The 18,835-nt window shown below is 46.8% G+C and overlaps 1 protein-coding gene across 1 annotated transcript in view; it reads left to right on the top strand.

The window, feature by feature from the left end:
- Window positions 1-18,835, top strand: part of LOC139458142 (ubiquitin carboxyl-terminal hydrolase 25-like) — a 27,793-nt gene extending 8,958 nt beyond the window's left edge. Inside the window, 15 exon segments of the mRNA XM_071239456.1 lie at window positions 870-997; window positions 2,155-2,250; window positions 2,831-2,980; window positions 3,291-3,496; window positions 4,530-4,600; window positions 5,267-5,495; window positions 6,143-6,316; window positions 8,358-8,509; window positions 9,424-9,608; window positions 10,991-11,075; window positions 11,847-11,926; window positions 13,617-13,743; window positions 15,253-15,439; window positions 18,346-18,392; window positions 18,394-18,835. Coding sequence (XP_071095557.1) covers window positions 870-997; window positions 2,155-2,250; window positions 2,831-2,980; window positions 3,291-3,496; window positions 4,530-4,600; window positions 5,267-5,495; window positions 6,143-6,316; window positions 8,358-8,509; window positions 9,424-9,608; window positions 10,991-11,075; window positions 11,847-11,926; window positions 13,617-13,743; window positions 15,253-15,439; window positions 18,346-18,392; window positions 18,394-18,531 — 2,055 coding nt within the window. The 3' untranslated portion in view covers window positions 18,532-18,835.

The following is an 18,835-nucleotide window of genomic DNA, read 5'->3' as shown; positions in this document are numbered from 1 at the left end:
GTACGGGTGGCCCAGTTGTCTAAGTTGCCGCAAATTGCTGTGCAGAGTAGCGTCCCTTGGGCGCGCAAGAAACCTATGATTGTGGGTTCGAATCACTGCAGCACTTCGGTCTTTCCTCCCACATACAGTTAAAAGCGGGATACAGTTAAAAGCGGGGTTAAACCCAACTCACTCACTCACTCACTCACTCACTCACTCACTCACTCCACTCACTCACCCCACCCACCCACTCACTCACTCACTCACTCACTCACTCACCCCACTCACTCACTCACTCACTCACCCCACTCACTCACTCACTCACTCACCCACCCACCCACTCACCCACCCACCCACTCACTCACTCACCCACCCCACTCACTCACTCACTCACTCACTCACTCACTCACCCACCCACCCACCCACCCACCCACTCACTCACCCCACCCACTCAATCACTCACTCACTCACTCACTCACTCACTCACCCCACCCACCCACTCACTCACCCACCCACCCACCCACTCAGCCACTCACTCACTCACTCACTCACCCACCCACCCACTCACTCACTCACTCACTCACTCACTCACTCACTCACTCACCCCACCCACCCACTCACTCACTCACTCACTCACCCACCCACCCACCCACCCACTCAGCCACTCACCCACTCACTCACCCACTCACCCCACCCACCCACCCACCCACTCAGCCACTCACTCACTCACTCACTCACTCACTCACCCACCCACCCACCCACCCACTCACTCACTCACTCACTCACCCCACCCACCCACTCACTCACTCACTCACTCACTCACTCACTCACCCCACCCACTCACTCACTCACTCACTCACTCACTCACTCATCTCCTGTTACTGTTTCAGCTATGGTTCTCCCGCCTGCCTCCAGTATTGACCTTTGAGCTTTCACGTTTCCAGTTCAACCAGCAGATGGGTCGACCTGAAAAAATACATAATAAGATAGAGTTTCCTAAAGTTATCTACATGGACAGGTAGGTAAATGTTTTCTCTTTCAGCGTCCAGTCTTACATGCACTATTTATTGGAATCATCTCGAATGTGGCATTTGATACTGAATTATGTCCCCTTGCCATGCCAGGATCTGCTGATCCTGATTATGATCCTTGGCACCACACCTAATGCTGACCCTTTGATTTTGATATAAGCGGGTTTCAACAAATTGGTTCATGACATCCACCTGCATATAATCTTTCCTCCTGGAAGGGACCTGGAAGATCCGGAGTAATATTGGTCTTCAGCAACCCATGCTTGCCGTAAAAGGTGACTATGCTTGTCATAAAAGGCGACTAACGGGATCGGGTGGTCAGACTCGCTGACTTGGTTGATGCATGTCATTGGTCCCAATTGCGTGGATCGATGCGCATGATATCAATCACTGGATTGTCTGGTCCAGACTCGATTATTTACAGACCGCCGTCATATAGCTGGAATATTGCTGAGTGCAGCATTAAACAACAAACCAACCAACCAACCAACTCAATTGTGTAGATTGATGCGCATGATGTCAATCATTGGATTGGCTGGTCCAGACTCGATTATTTACAGCCCGCCGTCATAAAGCTGGAATTTTGCTGAGTGCGGCGTTAAACAACAAACCAACCAACCAACCAACCAACCCAATTGTGTAGATTGATGCTCATGATGTCAATCATTGGATTGGCTGGTCCAGACTCGATTATTTACAGCCCGCCGTCATAAAGCTGGAATTTTGCTGAGTGCGGCGTTAAACAACAAACCAACCAACCAACCAACCAACCAACCCAATTGTGTAGATTGATGCTCATGATGTCAATCATTGGATTGGCTGGTCCAGACTCGATTATTTACAGCCCGCCGTCATAAAGCTGGAATTTTGCTGAGTGCGGCGTTAAACAACAAACCAACCAACCAACCAACCAACCAACCCAATTGTGTAGATTGATGCTCATGATGTCAATCATTGGATTGGCTGGTCCAGACTCGATTATTTACAGCCCGCCGTCATAAAGCTGGAATTTTGCTGAGTGCAGCATTAAACAACACAAACAACACAAACAAACAAACCCTGCCCACAGTCAGTAGTCATGTTCATGCTATCAGCCACGTGTTGGTTGGTGCCGGTCTCAGCGTCAGGTTTCTCTGCTACACAGGTACATGGAGAGGAACAAGGCACTGACTCGGCAGAGGCGGGAAGAGGCCAGAAAACTGAAGGAGGAACTCACTGTCCTGCATGCTAAACTCGATAAGTAAGTCAGAGAGATGGATAAGTAGGTCAGTCAGGTTGATAAGGTCAGTGAGATGCACAAGTAGGTCAGAGATTGATAAGTAGGTCAGTGAGATTGATAGGAATGTCAATGAGATGGATAAGTAGGTCAGTGAGATGGACAAGTAGGTCAATGAGATGGACAAGTAGGTCAATGAGAACGACAAGTAGGTCAGTGAGATGGATAAGTAGGTCAGTGAGATGGATTAGTCATGGATAAGTAAGTCAGTGAGATGGACATTAGGTCAGTGAGATGGACAAGTAGGTCAGTGAGATGGACAAGTAGGTCAGTGAGATGGACAAGTAAGTCAATGAGATGGATAAGTAGGTCAGTGAGATGGATTAGTCATGGATAAGTAAGTCAGTGAGATGGACAAGTAGGTCAGTGAGATGGACAAGTAGGTCAGTGAGATGGACAAGTAGGTCAGTGAGATGGACAAGTAAGTCAATGAGATGGATAAGTAGGTCAGTGAAAAGGATTAGTCATGGATAAGTAAGTCAGTGAGAACGATTAGCATCTGTTGGCGTTTGTTTCTGCCCCTGTATTCCTGTGCCTGTCCCAGGTTCATCTGCTACGGGTCCGGAAGCAAGCGGTTCCCCCTGCAGGACGTGTTGTCCTCCGTGCTGCAGTTCGCGGAGAGTAAGCCCAGCACTCCCAGCCAGCAGTCACACGATGTCGAGATGGAATCTCCAAAACCAAACTCAGTCACAAAGTAAGAAAACTGTTTTTCATTGTTCATTAACTGTATCAAGATATGTTGGATACCTTGTTCTGGGATTTTAGTACCTGATGAGAAACGGCCTATTTAGTACACACTATATCACTACTTTTTCTTATCCAAGTACTACGATCATGTGTCATCATTCCCTGATTATGAGGGTTGTTGCTCATTATTTCAATCACTGGCTTGTCTGATCCAGACTGTATTTATAAAGAGGCCAGTGTTATGTTGTCAGGTAATGGGTGAATGTGCTTTTGAACAACAAACACAACAAATGCTACTTTGTCATTCTGTGCTTCAGCTGCAGGACAGAATCTCCCAGCTCTCTCCCGGTCCCCTCGGTCGATGTGACCATGTCGTCCCCCCTGCCTCGCTCCCCGGGCAGGCCCCCCAAGCCCCCGCCTGACGTGCCCAGCCCCTCCCCCCGCCATGTGTCAGAGAGTGAACTCCAGGTGCTACAAGACTGTCTCCGGCGGTGGCGGACTGAGGTGGAGACTGACGTCAGGGGTGAGGCTTTCGCAACTCTCTCAGTAAGAACGAGGGATGCCAGTCAGCAGTTCCCCAGCTGCTCCCTGGAGGAACAACCCGTGCAGATCCGGGTTAGAATAGGTCTTCAGCAACTCATGCTTGTCGTAAGAGGTGACTAACGGGATCGGGTGGTCAGGCTCTCTGACTTGGTTGATGCATGTCATCGTGTCTCCATTACGTAGATCGATACTCATGATGTCAGTCACTGGATTTTCTGGTCCAGACTCAGTTATTTACAGACCGCTGTCATTTTGTTGCGATATTGCTGAGTGCGGCGTCAAGCAACAATTAAATATACAAAACTCAAATGAGTTGGCATGGAGGAATACCTCACAGATGCAGTTCTCCATCTTCTGTGTTGTTCTTCACACCAGAAGTCCATAGGAGCCCACCCTGGCTCTGTGTAAAGCTATCTTGACGGTGTTGCCTTAGAGGACGTTACACTATGTTAAGACTAGTAGCCAGTATGGGTTGCAGTATTACCGGTATATCGGTGAATTGAGGTTCATTCCTTCCATTATATCACAATATGATATCACAATATGATATCACAATATCATGCTTTAGTGCTCAGTATATTGTGTGATTTCAGTTAGCAATTTTTATCACGTGTTTAATGGAATACACTTGCCAAATTCTTGTCCTTCAAAAAATTTCCGTAATTCCATAATGCAAATTCGCATTCTGGAGTTCTTCTGTGGCAGTGGTGTAACGCCAAGTCACCACTGTCCCGGAGCGTGCATCCCTGCGTATTTATTGAATGAGTGAATATTATGCTGTTCCAGCATCTTCTTTTGTTCATTTATGAACATCAGTTCTTGCTCTGATGTTTCAAATTGCTTCTGATATTCAAAATTTTGAATTTTACAATAGATTGTGATAATATCACAACACGGCCTTGTACATTGTAAAATATTGGGATACACTTTACGCATCCAAGACCCATCCCTAACAGCAAGTGATAGCTGTATGCTACCTGTCGAAGTTTGAAAATGATTTCCAATTTTTTCAGAGTTACAAGAGAACATATCTCGACTTGAAGATCAGGTCAACAGCACGTACAGTGACGACGCTATGCAAAAAGTGAGTGCGCAATATATGTCTTATCTTGATCACCTTCTCAAATACAGTCAAGTCCCGTTAATCCAACATGGTTGGTTGCATGATTATATCATATTATCGAGTATGTCGGATAAATGAAATTTAGTGGTATCAATGTTTGTGATCGAAAATTGGACAACGACATGATAGATAACGATACAAACATGAAATAAAAAAAATGAAAAATGAAATATTTACATTGTTTTGTTACATTGTTAGCGAAATATGATTTCTAATCATGCAAGCTTAACACAAAACTATGGTTACGGGCTGTATGACTGATTTAAAATACTTTAAAAAGCTTAGTCTGGAATGGAAGTCGCCGTTTCAAACTAGTGCTGACATGTGAAGATTCCAGGGTAGAATAGGTCTTCAGCAACCCATGCTTGCCGTAAAAGGTGACTATGCTTGTCGTAAAAGGCGACTAACGGGATCGGGTGGTCAGGCTCGCTGACTTGGTTGATGCATGTCATCGATCCCAATTGCGTGGATCGATGCTCATGATAATTATCACTCGATCATTTACAGACCGCTGTCATATAACTGGAATATTATATAACATAGCCTGATTGCCAAGGTCAGTTAGTTTGAATCCCAGATAAATATGTCCTGCACTGTTAGTATAACATGGCCTGACTTGTATTCCAGTTCCCCTACCATCTCCATGCTGTGCTGGTTCACGAGGGTCAGGCGGCGTCCGGCCACTACTGGGCCTACATATACGACCTGACCAGGGAGAAGTGGCTCAAGTTTAACGACATCACCGTGTCCGAGTCCTCCTGGGAGGAGCTTGAGAAGGAGAGCATGGGAGGCTACCACAATGCCAGTGCCTACTGCCTCATGTACGTGGACCGCACCAGACTGGAGGCGTTGGAAGGTCGGTACACTGTAATGGTCTGTTCGTGCCTGTTTGTTCTCAGATACAGTTGCTTGTAGAGCAGAGAGGTGTACCAGAATACCACAATTTGAAATACTGATGAATATGTATCACAGTACATTTGGAAAATATTGGTATATTGCGTTTTTCAAAATCATGTTCAGAAATATGCAACTGAATCCTGTCTTCTAAAAATCAAAACTGTTCATGACCAGCTTCCTGTATAAGCTGTGTCTATTATGCATTGGGACCATAGCAACATCCAACAAAATGGCGGACAACTTCGTCAAAATTGTGCGGGGAAAGTCCTATGTATAGATCCATTTTCTTTCAGGTACATAACAAATTAAGGCGACTTTCGAGATCGGGTGGTCAGCCTTGCTGACTTGGTTGATGCATGTTAGCTTATCCCAATTGCGTAGGTCGATGCTCATGATGTCAATCACTAGATTGTCTGGTCCAGACTTGATTATTCACAGACCAACCTCGTGTAGCTGGAATATTGCTGACGAAAGAATGCATTAAATATGTTGTACGTATTGCAATACATGAATCGTTATTGCTGTGAATTGCAGTACACAACTCCGGACCAAATGGCCGCTGGTTGATCGGAGAGTCGGATGTCCACCATGTGCTTGTTGTTTCAGGGAGGCAGCGGAAGGAGCAGGTAGAGGCTCTCCCACCGGACCTCTCCGACCAGGTGATGGACGACAACAAGAAGTTCGGGAAGGAGCTGGAGGACTGGGACCGGGAGATGGCGCTGAAGAAAGTCGGGGGAGATGCTGAGGTGACCGACCACAGGAGGAGAGGGGACAAGCCTGGTAGGTCCAACTCCTCACAGAGGAACCAGCAACAACCATGTGTGAAGCCTTTCTGTTGTACTGCTGCCCTGATATTGCTGGAATAATTGCCTCAGTTCAAGCCCCCACATGGGTACAATGTGTGAAGCGATTCTGGTGTACTGCTACCCTGATATTGCTGGAATAATTGCCTCAGTTCAAGCCCCCACATGAGTACAATGTGTGAAGCCATTTTCTGTTGTACTGGTGCCCTGATATTGCTGGAATAATTGCCTCAGTTCAAGCCCCCACACAGTACAATGTGAGAAGCCATTCTGGTGTACTGCTGCCCTGATATTGCTGGAATAATTGCCTCAGTTCAAGCCCCCACATAATACAATGTGAGAAGCCATTCTGGTGTACTGCTGCCCTGATATTGCTGGAATAATTGCCTCAGTTCAAGCCCCGTCATGAGTACAATGTGAGAAGCCATTCTGGTGTACTGCTGCCCTGATATTGCTGGAATAATTGCCTCAGTTCAAGCCCCGTCATGAGTACAATGTGTGAAGCCATTCTGGTGTACTGCTACCCTGATATTGCTGGAATAATTGCCTCAGTTCAAGCCCCGTCATGAGTACAATGTGTGAAGCCATTCTGGTGTACCGCTGCCCTGATATTGCTGGAATAATTGCCTCAGTTCAAGCCCCGTCATGAGTACAATGTGTGAAGCCATTCTGGTGTACTGTTGCCCTGATATTGCTGGAATAATTGCCTCAGTTCAAGCCCTGTCATGAGTACAATGTGTGAAGCCATTCTGGTGTACTGCTGCCCTGATATTGCTGGAATAATTGCCTCAGTTCAAGCCCCGTCATGAGTACAATGTGAGAAGCCATTCTGGTGTACTGCTACCCTGATATTGCTGGAATAATTGCTAAAAGTCTCACTATCGTATGCTTGAGGATTTCAACCAGTGATTTACCAGATGCAAAGTCCTACAGCCTGTGGATACAAGACTTCTATTACATCAGTGCCAGAAATCCAGTATTTCGGCTGTCATAGAACTACAAAAATCTTAAGATTTTTCACAGAAGTTCTCTTCACTGGCAACTATCGATAACTAGTTGAGATACAAGTATTATGTTCGAGGCGTGAAATCCTTACTTCTTTTCCACATCTAGACAGAACCCGGAGTTGTTATAAGCACGGGAATTGTCATTTCCTCTTCATTGACGTGTGGCATCTCTCTCAGACCTCCATTCTTCTGATCAGCATGTCCGTCTGTCAGCCGTTCAAGCTCAAAAACCGTTGAAAATATTTCTTGTTGAAACTTGCTATGCAGATTAGTCTCGTGTTGAACTGGTGCCTTTTGATAATTTTGTGTTTTTATTTTTTGTATTTTTTATTTTTTGTATTTTTGTCTTTTTGATGAACTGGGATGTTGAAAAATTCTGAACAGCATTATTTTTTCTTCACTGAAGTGAACATATCCAATATCAACGAACCAAGAGTGGGGTATAAGTGACCAACTCCATTTTCGAGTTGCACCGGAATGGAGGGATATGTCATCTCCTGATGACTCTTGTTTCACTAGGGATCCTGGCTCACGGGTGGCCCTGTCGTCTAAGGCGCCGCGATTCGCTGTGCAGAGTTGCGTCCCTTGGGCACGCCAGAAACCTATGATTGTGGGTTCGAATCCCGGTTCGCCCCGATTATGTTTCTAGGTTTGTCAGCACCATACCCATGCTCGTGGTTTTCACCGAAGTGGTAAACGTCTGAAACCTGCATCACTTCGGGCTTTCTTCCCCCATTAAGCTGACACGCCGCGATATGACCGGAATACCGTTAAAAGAGACGTTAAACCCAACTCACTCACTCACTCACTCACTTGGGATCCCTACAGTTATATTATGCTTTAAGTCTCCCACCCCACAATAATTAACTCAGGTAAATCCCTGGCTTTAACAAATCGTCAGCACCACTTAATATTCAGCCTCTCACATTAAGCTGACAAGCTCAGCGCGGCCTTAAACCCAACTCACTCAATCAATTTCCCAATCACTACAGTATATTTGTGGTGTTTCAGCACAAACTACAGGCACTCAGACAGTGCACATGTCCCAGCGGATCAACCTGTCGATCGTCCACGCCCAGCTGGCCATGCAAGACACCATGGGCATCGTCATGAAAATGATGGAGATGAGTGCGGCCAAGCCCCCGGGGGAGTTGCTCCAGAGTGTGAGTCTGGACTGTCACATCATTTCTCTAGATTTGTTTAATATGTAGAGAATCTTGCCCCATTGTCTTTTGATATCAAATATCTCAACGAGTGTTGATATATTTTATATCAAAAGACACTCGGTTGAGATTTTATTCATCATCTAATATCATTCTTCCAATATTTTCAGTTTGTAGACAGTAGTAAGCAGTGTCTTAACTGTAAAAAGGACTGCTAACAGCTTCAGAAGCAGAGACATTGTTTGTTTGTTGTTTAACACTGCACTCAGCAATATTCCAGCTATATGACGGCAGTATGTAAATAATCGAGTCTGGACCAGACAATCCAGTGATTGATATCATGAGCATTGATCCACGCAATTGGGATATGATGACATGCATCAACCAAGTCAGCCAGTCTGACCACCCGATCTTGTTAGTCGCCTCTTACGACAAGCACAGTCGCCTTTTACGGCAAGTATGGGTTGCTGAAGACCTATTCTACCCTGGATCTTCACGGGTCCAGAGCCATTAGTGATGTAATTTAATTTTGATGTCATGGTAACCAGTGACATCACAATGGCATCGGAAGTACCATCAGTTCAGGGAAGTGGTGTACCTTTTTGTTAAAGGATTAGAAGCGTATTATAAAGAAAGGTAAGATAATCTCACCTGAGCTACGGACTTTCAGGCCTTATTTTGAACACTGCCAGTCAATGATTTGAGAATTTACAAACTGGTGTCCATCTTTCAGATCGTTATGGTGAGCTAAGGACTTTCAGGCCTTATTTTGAACACTGCCAGTCAATGATTTGAGAATTTACAAACTGGTGTCCATCTTTCAGATTGTTATGGTGAGCTAAGGACTTTCAGGCCTTATTTTGAACACTGCCAGTCAATAATTTGAGAATTTACAAACTGGTGTGGTGTTTCAGATCATTGTGGGTGAGCTGAGGAGTCTGGCCAAGCTGGAGAAACAGTTTCCCAAGAAGCCTCTTGACGACCTGCGGCTGCGGATGGTGAGCCTGTATCTGTTCATGAACGGCACGGACGAGGACACACAGAAGTGGGTGCTGCTGGAGCAGATCACATACCTGAACAGGCTGGACCCCGAACAGAGGTGAGTGACAAGTACTATATATAGTTTTGAAAAAGTGTAAACATCTTGAGTAGGACAAATCCCACTGGCTACAGCGTATTTTTCACTTTCACGTTCAGATTTCGATCGTGCTTGAGCTTGTGTTTTGGATTTCGCAACTTATTGTAAATAGTCGTGGCATTTCGCAGTGGCTGATCAAAAAGACAGGAAGATACGAAAACTGATTCATCTATGTCAAAACAAAATCGTTGTCTGTAAAATACCAAGTTTGTGATGAAACATTATGACAAGTAGACTTCGACTCTAGACAAATGAATGTTTACTGTTTGAAGTGAGTGAGTGAGTTTGGTTTTACACCGCTTTTAGCAATATTCCAGCAATATCACGGCCGGGGACACCAGAAATGGGCTTCACACATTGTACCCATGTCGGGAATCGAACCCGGGTCTTCGACGTGACGAGCGAACGCTTTAACCACCAGGCTACTCGACCGCCCCTACTGTTTTAATCACCCAGGGACAGTTCACAATTTGGGTTGTTCCACACACTCTACTTGGGATCATCTTGATTTGGTGTCATAGCCCCCTAACAGTCTTGTGTTTTTGCTCATGCCTTCAAGCACATGTTCCTAGGCTAGACTGTTGCTTAATCCATCCGTTTCAAGCGTGTGTCACATCTGACGTGTTTTCAACTCACTCCTCACTATTTGGACTTTTTTTACATGATTGAATCACGGGCTGTTCTGTCGCCGGGTCTATTAAATGTCTGTTTGGTCTAGTATTGATTTTCAGCAACCCCAACTTACTTGGTTGATGCATGTCATCGTATCCCAATTGCGTGGATCGATGCTCATGATGTCAATCACCGGTTTGTCTGGTCCAGACAGGATTATTTATAGACAGTCGTCATATAGCTGGAATATTGCTGAGTGTTGTGTTGAGCAATAGTAAAATAGTTAAACAAAGTAGGCTGGGCAAATGATAGTCTACGTAATGAAACTAAACTCTGCTGAAATTGACTCAAGGTTTAAGCACAAACCGATATTGGGTTCAGAGAGTTGACAGTTGCTTCCAAATTGAGTCATTCCCAGGTTCTCAGTATACCTGGGGTGAAGGGGTAGACGGTAGTCGCGCCGAAGACCCGGGTTCGAATCCCACATGGGTACAGTGTCTAAAGCCAGTTTCCGGTGTCCGCTGCTGGAATTTTGCTAAAAGTGTTATTACTTACATTCAGTATACCTTGTTTGTCATAGGAGGTGACTAATTAGATTTGTGGTCAGACTCGGTGACTGATAGCGTGTCAACATGGAAGGCATGGATACTGCTCATATCAATCACTGGGTTGTCTGGTCCAGACTGCATTAATTAATTATGGGATAAAGCTGGAATATTCCTGTGTTTCAGAACGAAGTCTTTAAGTGCCGCAGCTCAGGAGATGATGACGACCATCCAACGGGAAAAGGGCGAGCAGGGTCTGAGGCTACACGAGGTATCAAATTAGGAGATAAACATTACGTGTTTCTGTTTCGGGAATTTTTTGAGTATTTAATGTGTGGTAATTTCGAGAAAAGGACTAGCAGGGTCTGAGGCAACACAAGGTATCAAATTAGGAGATAACATTACGTGTTTCTATTTCAGGAATTTTTTTATTTAGTATTTAATACGTGGTAATTTAGAGAAAAGGACTAGCAGCGTCTGAGGCAACACGAGGTATCAAATTAGGAGATAAACATTACGTGTTTCTGTTTTGGGATGTTATTGAATATTTGATGTCAGGTAATTTTGAGAGAATATCTAGCAGGGTCTGAGGCGACATGAGGTATCAAATTAAGAGATAAACATTAGGTGTTTCTGTTTTGGCATGTCATTGAGTATTTGATGTAAGGTAATTTCGTAATTTGTTAGCCAGAGGTTTCTGTTGAATTCCATGTTGACTGAAATGTGAGTGTGCAACAGAGAATGTAGCTTAAATATTGATTGCACGAATAGAACGCTGACATTTCAAATAGTGTACTTTTTGTGCATTGTCTATATACTTTGGAAATTCTTCTTCACGATGTCAATCACTGTACTGTCTGGTCCAGACTCAATTATTTACAGACCACAGTCATATAAGCTGGAATAGTGCTGAGTATGGCGTTAAACAACAACACTCACACCACGCCACGCCACGCCACGCCACGCCACGCCACGCCACGCCACGCCACGCCACGCCACACCTTGTGAAACATCCAACTTTTTCATCCCTGTTCTGTTTCAGGCCTGGCATCGGAAGTACCATCAGTTCAGGGAAGTGGTGTACCTCTTTGTTAAAGGATTAGAAGCGTATTATAAAGAAAGGTAAGATAATCTCACCTAAAGTCATTTGATCTGATGAAAGTTTCCTGTGTTAATAGCCTCGTGGTTAAAGCTTTGCTCATCACGCCGAAAGCCCGGATTCGATTCCCCACATGAGTACAATGTGTCAAGCTCATTTTGGTGGTTACGCCATGATATTGCTGCAATATTGCTAAGACCATACTCACTGATTCACGTTTAGAAAAGGCCCCATACATGGGTTGTCTCAGTGGGTGAACTGGCTGAGGTCATCGTGACCCGAAAGTGATGATCATTTCTGTGGTTTTCAGCCATGTTTTTCTGAACCAGATTTAAGTATTTGTCCCCCCCCCCCAGAACTGCCGATTTTGATTTAGTCATTACTGTTTTAATCTAAAAATTACAGTATTATGATGACAAACAAACTCCTATGAAAGTCAATTTGTTTAGTTCGATGTTGGATATAAATCTTCATTCCTTGAGTTTAGAGGAGGGGTTGGGGGGGGGGGGGGAGGGTTGCTTAATGGACCTCTACAGTTTTCCATCAGACACAATCACCGTTAAATAGTTACATCCAGTCTTTCCTCAAGACAGGGTTTTATCAATAGTCCATATAGTACATGATTACAGGTGTCATCTATAAGAACCCTACAAATGATTGTAAACACCTCTTAGATAAACTTCATTAAATAAGCGTTCCGAAAAAAACAGGGCAAAACACAAGAATGCATGACAAAATTGGCGTCAGGTTTGAGCTTGTTTTTGACACTGACTGCGTATTAATTTCAGAGAGTAGTGACCTTACTAAAATACATGATAATGTGTAGCATGTTTAATTAATTCTTAAAGGTTTACTCTACCCCAGGGGCTGATGTCCAGGTCGAGTAATGAGTTGCAATATATAAGGGTCTGGGTAAGAATGACCCAGACCATGCTGGTCGTAAGAGGTGGCCAAATGGATTGGTGGTCAGGCTCAGTGTCTTGTCTCTGCTTACAATAAAGATCACTGGATTGTTTGGCCGAGACTCCATTATTTAAAGGCAGCCATCATGTTGCTGGAACATTCAGAGTGTGGCATTAGACTGTGTCAGAGTGAGTGAGTACGGTTTTACGCCGCTGTTAGCAATATTCCAGCAATATCACGGAGAGGGGGGTGGGGGGGGGGGGGGGGGGAATACGAGAAATGGGTTTCACACATTGTACCCACGTCGGGAATCGAACCCGGGTCTTCGGCGAGACGAGCGAACGCTTTAACCACTAGACTACCCGACCGCCCAGTTGGTGTTTTAAAGAATTCAGTGTAACTTGATAGGATTGCCTTGTCTCTTGTTGAGGTTGTGTTCAACATGTCAGCGGGGCACGGGTGGACCAGTTGTCTAAGGCGCCCCAATTCGCTGTGCAGAGTTGCGTTCCTAGGTCACGCCAGAAACCTATGATTTTGGGTTTGTCAGCACCATACCCGTGCTCATAGATTTCACCTAGGTGGTATCTGAGACCTACATCACTCGGGGCTTTCCTCCCACATTAAGCTGACACGCCATGATATAACTGGAATTCTGTTAAAAGCGGCGTTAAACCCAACTCACTCACTCACTCAGTATGTCAGAGTGTTAGACACTGCATGCATGAACATTACTGTGCACCCCTGAACTAGTACGGGGGGTTGTGGGTCAGGCTGGAGGAGTTGGACTACAGCCCTGGTGTTCTGTTGCAGGTTTGCAGAAGCAATGCCTTACTTTAACATAGCTTGGCATTACAACACTGAGGTGATCGAGGGCAAGAGCGAAAACTTGGGGATGAGTAAACAGTTGGTGGCCTTCTACCAGAGGGAATGCTTAGAGGTGAGTAGATGTCGGGGCAGGTCTTGGGGAGGAGTAAACAGTTGGTGGCCTTCTACCAGAGGGAATGCTTAGAGGTGAGTAGATGTCGGGGCAGGACTTGGGGAGGAGTAAACAGCTGGTGGCCTTCTACCAGAGGGAATGGTTAGAGGTGAGTAGATGTCGGGGCAGGTCTTGGGGAGGAGTAAACAGTTGGTGGCCTTCTACCAGGAATGCTTAGAGGTGAGTAGATGTCGGGGCAGGACTTGGGGAGGAGTAAACAGTTTGTGGCCTTCTACCAGAGGGAATGCTTAGAGGTGAGTAGATGTCGGGCAGGACTTGGTGAGGAGTAAACTGTTGGTGGCCTTCTACCAGGAATGCTTAGAGGTGAGTAGATGTCGGGGCAGGACTTGGGGAGGAGTAAACAGCTGGTGGCCTTCTACCAGAGGGAATGCTTAGAGGTGAGTAGATGTCGGGGCAGGACTTGGGGAGGAGTAAACAGCTGGTGGCCTTCTACCAGAGGGAATGCTTAGAGGTGAGTAGATGTCGGGGCAGGACTTGGGGAGGAGTAAACAGCTGGTGGCCTTCTACCAGAGGGAATGCTTAGAGGTGAGTAGATGTCGGGGCAGGACTTGGTGAGGAGTAAACAGCTGGTGGCCTTCTACCAGAGGGAATGCTTAGAGGTGAGTAGATGTCAGGGCAGGACTTGGGGAGGAGTAAACAGCTGGTGGCCTTCTACCAGAGGGAATGCTTAGAGGTGAGTAGATGTCAGGGCAGGACTTGGGGAGGAGTAAACAGCTGGTGGCCTTCTACCAGAGGGAATGCTTAGAGGTGAGTAGATGTCAGGGCAGGACTTGGGGAGGAGTAAACAGCTGGTGGCCTTCTACCAGAGGGAATGCTTAGAGGTGAGTAGATGTCGGGGCAGGACTTGGGGAGGAGTAAACAGTTGGTGGCCTTCTACCAGAGGGAATGCTTAGAGGTGAGTAGATGTCGGGGCAGGTCTTGGGGAGGAGTAAACAGCTGGTGGGCATTATTGTGTTGCTTATCATATTAACCACTGGTTTGTTGTGAAACTGTCTGTAAAGTGTTATTTACACAATGTTAATATTTTTGTACATTCATGAGGCTGAATACTTCACAGTAGGTGAATGTCACAATATGTGGTTATTGAATAAAGTTTAGACCCGTGAAGATGCGGATTAGAATAGGTCTTCAGCAAGCCATGCTTGTTTAAAGTGGCAACTATGCTTGTCGTAAGAGGTGACTATGCTTGTCGTAAGAGGCGAAAAGGGATTGGGTGATCAGACTCGCTGACTTAGTTGATGCATGTCATTGTATCCCAATTGCCTGGATCCATGCTGCTGATGTCAATCACTGGATTGTCTGGTCCAGACTTGATCCTTTACAGACTGCAGTCATATAGCTGGAATATTGCTGAGTGCACACTAAACAACAAACAAAACAAAAGAATAAGTTAATGGGAGAAAGTCATTCGAGATGAAGCTGTCATGTCATGTCATTTTCATGTCACAGAAGCTGAACGCATGGTCTGCCCAGATGTTCGAGGCGGAGGATGACATCTCCGAGATGCTGACGACTATGATGGACCTGGTGCTGCCTTCCATGCCAGCTCTCTTCCTGTCGGGCTTCTCAGACGACACGGCTTCAGCAGAGGAGATGAGGGAAAGGTGGTGTTCATTCCTGGGGCAGGACCTGGATGGTGAGGCAGCTTCATCTTCTATCACTCATCCCCGTGAACATCCGGGGTAGACTAGGTCTTCAGCAACCCATGCTTGTCTCCCCCCCCCCCCCCCCCCCCCCCCCCCCCCCCAGTGAACATCCGGGGTAGACTAGGTCTTCAGCAACCCATGCTTGTCTCCCCCCGTGAACATCCGGGGTAGACTAGGTCTTCAGCAACCCATGCTTGTCTCCCCCCCACCCCCCCACCCCCCGTGAACATCCGGGGTAGAATAGGTCTTCAGCAACCCATGCTTGTCTCCCCCCGTGAACATCCGGGGTAGACTAGGTCTTCAACAACCCATGCTTGTCTCCCCCCCCCCCCCCCCCCCCGTGAACATCCGGGGTAGACTAGGTCTTCAGCAACCCATGCTTGTCTCCCCCGTGAAGATCCGGGGTAGAATAGGTCTTCAGCAACCCATGCTTGTCTCCCCCGTGAAGATCCGGGGTGGACTAGGTCTTCAGCAACCCATGCTTGACTCCCCCTGTGAACATCCGGGGTAGAATAGGTCTTCAGCAACCCATGCTTGTCTCCCCCCGTGAACATCCGGGGTAGACTAGGTCTTCAGCAACCCATGCTTGTCTCCCCCGTGAAGATCCGGGGTAGACTAGGTCTTCAGCAACCCATGCTTGTCTCCCCCCGTGAACATCCGGGGTAGACTAGGTCTTCAGCAACCCATGCTTGTCTCCCCCCCCACCCCCCCACCCCCCGTGAACATCCGGGGTAGAATAGGTCTTCAGCAACCCATGCTTGTCTCCCCCCGTGAACATCCGGGGTAGACTAGGTCTTCAACAACCCATGCTTGTCTCCCCCCCCCCCCCCCCCCCCCGTGAACATCCGGGGTAGACTAGGTCTTCAGCAACCCATGCTTGTCTCCCCCCGTGAACATCCGGGGTAGACTAGGTCTTCAGCAACCCATGCTTGTCTCCCCCCGTGAACATCCGGGGTAGACTAGGTCTTCAGCAACCCATGCTTGTCTCCCCCCCACCCCCCCCACCCCCCGTGAACATCCGGGGTAGAATAGGTCTTCAGCAACCCATGCTTGTCTCCCCCCGTGAACATCCGGGGTAGACTAGGTCTTCAACAACCCATGCTTGTCTCCCCCCCCCCCCCCCCCCCCGTGAACATCCGGGGTAGACTAGGTCTTCAGCAACCCATGCTTGTCTCCCCCGTGAAGATCCGGGGTAGAATAGGTCTTCAGCAACCCATGCTTGTCTCCCCCGTGAAGATCCGGGGTGGACTAGGTCTTCAGCAACCCATGCTTGACTCCCCCTGTGAACATCCGGGGTAGAATAGGTCTTCAGCAACCCATGCTTGTCTCCCCCCGTGAACATCCGGGGTAGACTAGGTCTTCAGCAACCCATGCTTGTCTCCCCCGTGAAGATCCGGGGTAGACTAGGTCTTCAGCAACCCATGCTTGTCTCCCCCCGTGAACAAACATCCGGGGTAGACTAGGTCTTCAGCAACCCATGCTTGTCTCCCCCGTGAAGATCCGGGGTGGACTAGGTCTTCAACAACCCATGCTTGTCTCCCCCCCCCCCCCCCCCGTGAAGATCTGGGGTGGAATAGGTCTTCAGCAACCCATGCTTGTCTCCCCCCATGAAGATCCGGGGTGGACTAGGTCTTCAGCATCCCATACTTGCCGTAAAAGGCGACTATGCTTGTCCTAAGAGGCGACTATCGGGATTGGGTGGTCAGGCTCGCAGACTTGGTTGATGCATGTCATAGATCTCAGTTGCGTTGATTGATGCTCATGAAATCAATCACTGGATTGTCTGGTCCAGACTTGATTATTTACAGACCGCTGTCATATAGCTGGAATATTGCTGATTGCGGCTTTAAACAACAAACAAACCAACCAATCATGTCACTCATACCTTGCTGTTTCTGGGGGCTTGGCAGTCGCAATCTTTGAAGAGTTGCATCCCCTGGTCACGCAATAAACCTAAGATTGTGGATTCAAATCCCAGTTCGGGGCGGTCTAGTGGTTAAAGCGTTCACTCGTCACGCCGAAGACCCGGGTTCAATTCCCGACATGGGTATAAAGTGTGAAGCCCATTTCCATGTTGTAGTCAATAATGCATCTTCTCGAACCCCAACATAACAAAATTTGTTTTAAGATGGTACTTCTTTTTTCCCTGCCTGTTGCTCGGCATTAAGGGGATGAGAAAAGGACTGGTAGGCACGGAGTCTGTGTGCAGAGTCTGAGTGCTTTAACCATGACTGTGACATGGGATCTAAGTGGGCTATTGCTGAAAATATTGCTGAATGATTCTTTGGTCCACATTTACATAATCACATATTTCTGTCTCAATATATTGATTACACATCTGAGTTAGTGAGTTTGGTTTAACGCCACTCAGAACATTATTTTAGTTGTATCATGGCATGCGAGCTTGTTGTGTGAGAAAAAGTGATTCAAGTCTTCCACTTCGGTAAATCCCCGAGGCATTGGTGTGATCCTGGTAAAGAATCTGGAATTTGAACACATGATCCTAGGTTTCAGGGATGCAAGAGACCGTCTCCGTGGTCTAGTGTTAGAGCGTCCGCCCGGAGAGCGGATCCCCGACCGCGTCATACCAAAAGACGTTAAAATATGGTACTTGTTGTTACCCTGTCTGGCGCTCGGCATTAAGGGGCTAAAACAAGGACTGGTTGGCTCGGAGTCAGTATACTGTGTCTGAGTGGGGTATTCATGTTATCTGCGGCATGGTATCTCAGTGAGCTAGCACTATAAATCGGCATCAGTCAGGACTAGTACAAACAGCTACACAAACACATGCACGTCGCTATGTAAGTGCAATAATCTTGGACGCGACGTTAAACCCCATTTCACCTCACCTCAGGAATGCAAGTTGCACATCTGAGATTTTGTGTTGCTGTTTCAGAATACAAGGTTGAGAAGCTTCAAGAGATTCTCTCCAAGTTGTTCGAGCCCCGCATCAGAGACACGGTCAGTTAGGACACCATCAGTCCGAATCACAGACATGAATGAACTCTACTATCAGTACAAGTCTATCATGGCCACAGCAGACAATCAGGGTGACCTTGACCTTGTTTTGAAGGTCACATAGAAGGCTTAAGAGGTCATATGGATATCACTTCCTCTCAGCAGCGTCTACCTGTGTTGTGGATGTTGCGAGAACTCGGGATGCATAGCACGTACGACATAACCCCCTATGTCATAGTTCATCATCATGTATCCTGCACTCATCATCAGGGTCAAGGTCACCCCAAAGAGTTCAAGGTCATGTCATCTAAACAGCCATGCGTGAGCTTTGAGAGACACAACAGTCCAGTTGAAGTCTAAAGACAGACTGACACATAATGCCAGGACCCAGGTCAGGTCAAGCTAGGTGTGGGGTCAAGGTCAAGGTC

This window comes from Haliotis cracherodii, unplaced genomic scaffold (assembly GCF_022045235.1).
Source record: "Haliotis cracherodii isolate W230 unplaced genomic scaffold, xgHalCrac1.p SCAF_12, whole genome shotgun sequence".
NCBI lineage: Eukaryota > Metazoa > Mollusca > Gastropoda > Lepetellida > Haliotidae > Haliotis > Haliotis cracherodii.
Note: the sequence above shows the minus strand (reverse complement) of the source record. Positions and strands in the feature narration are given on the sequence as shown.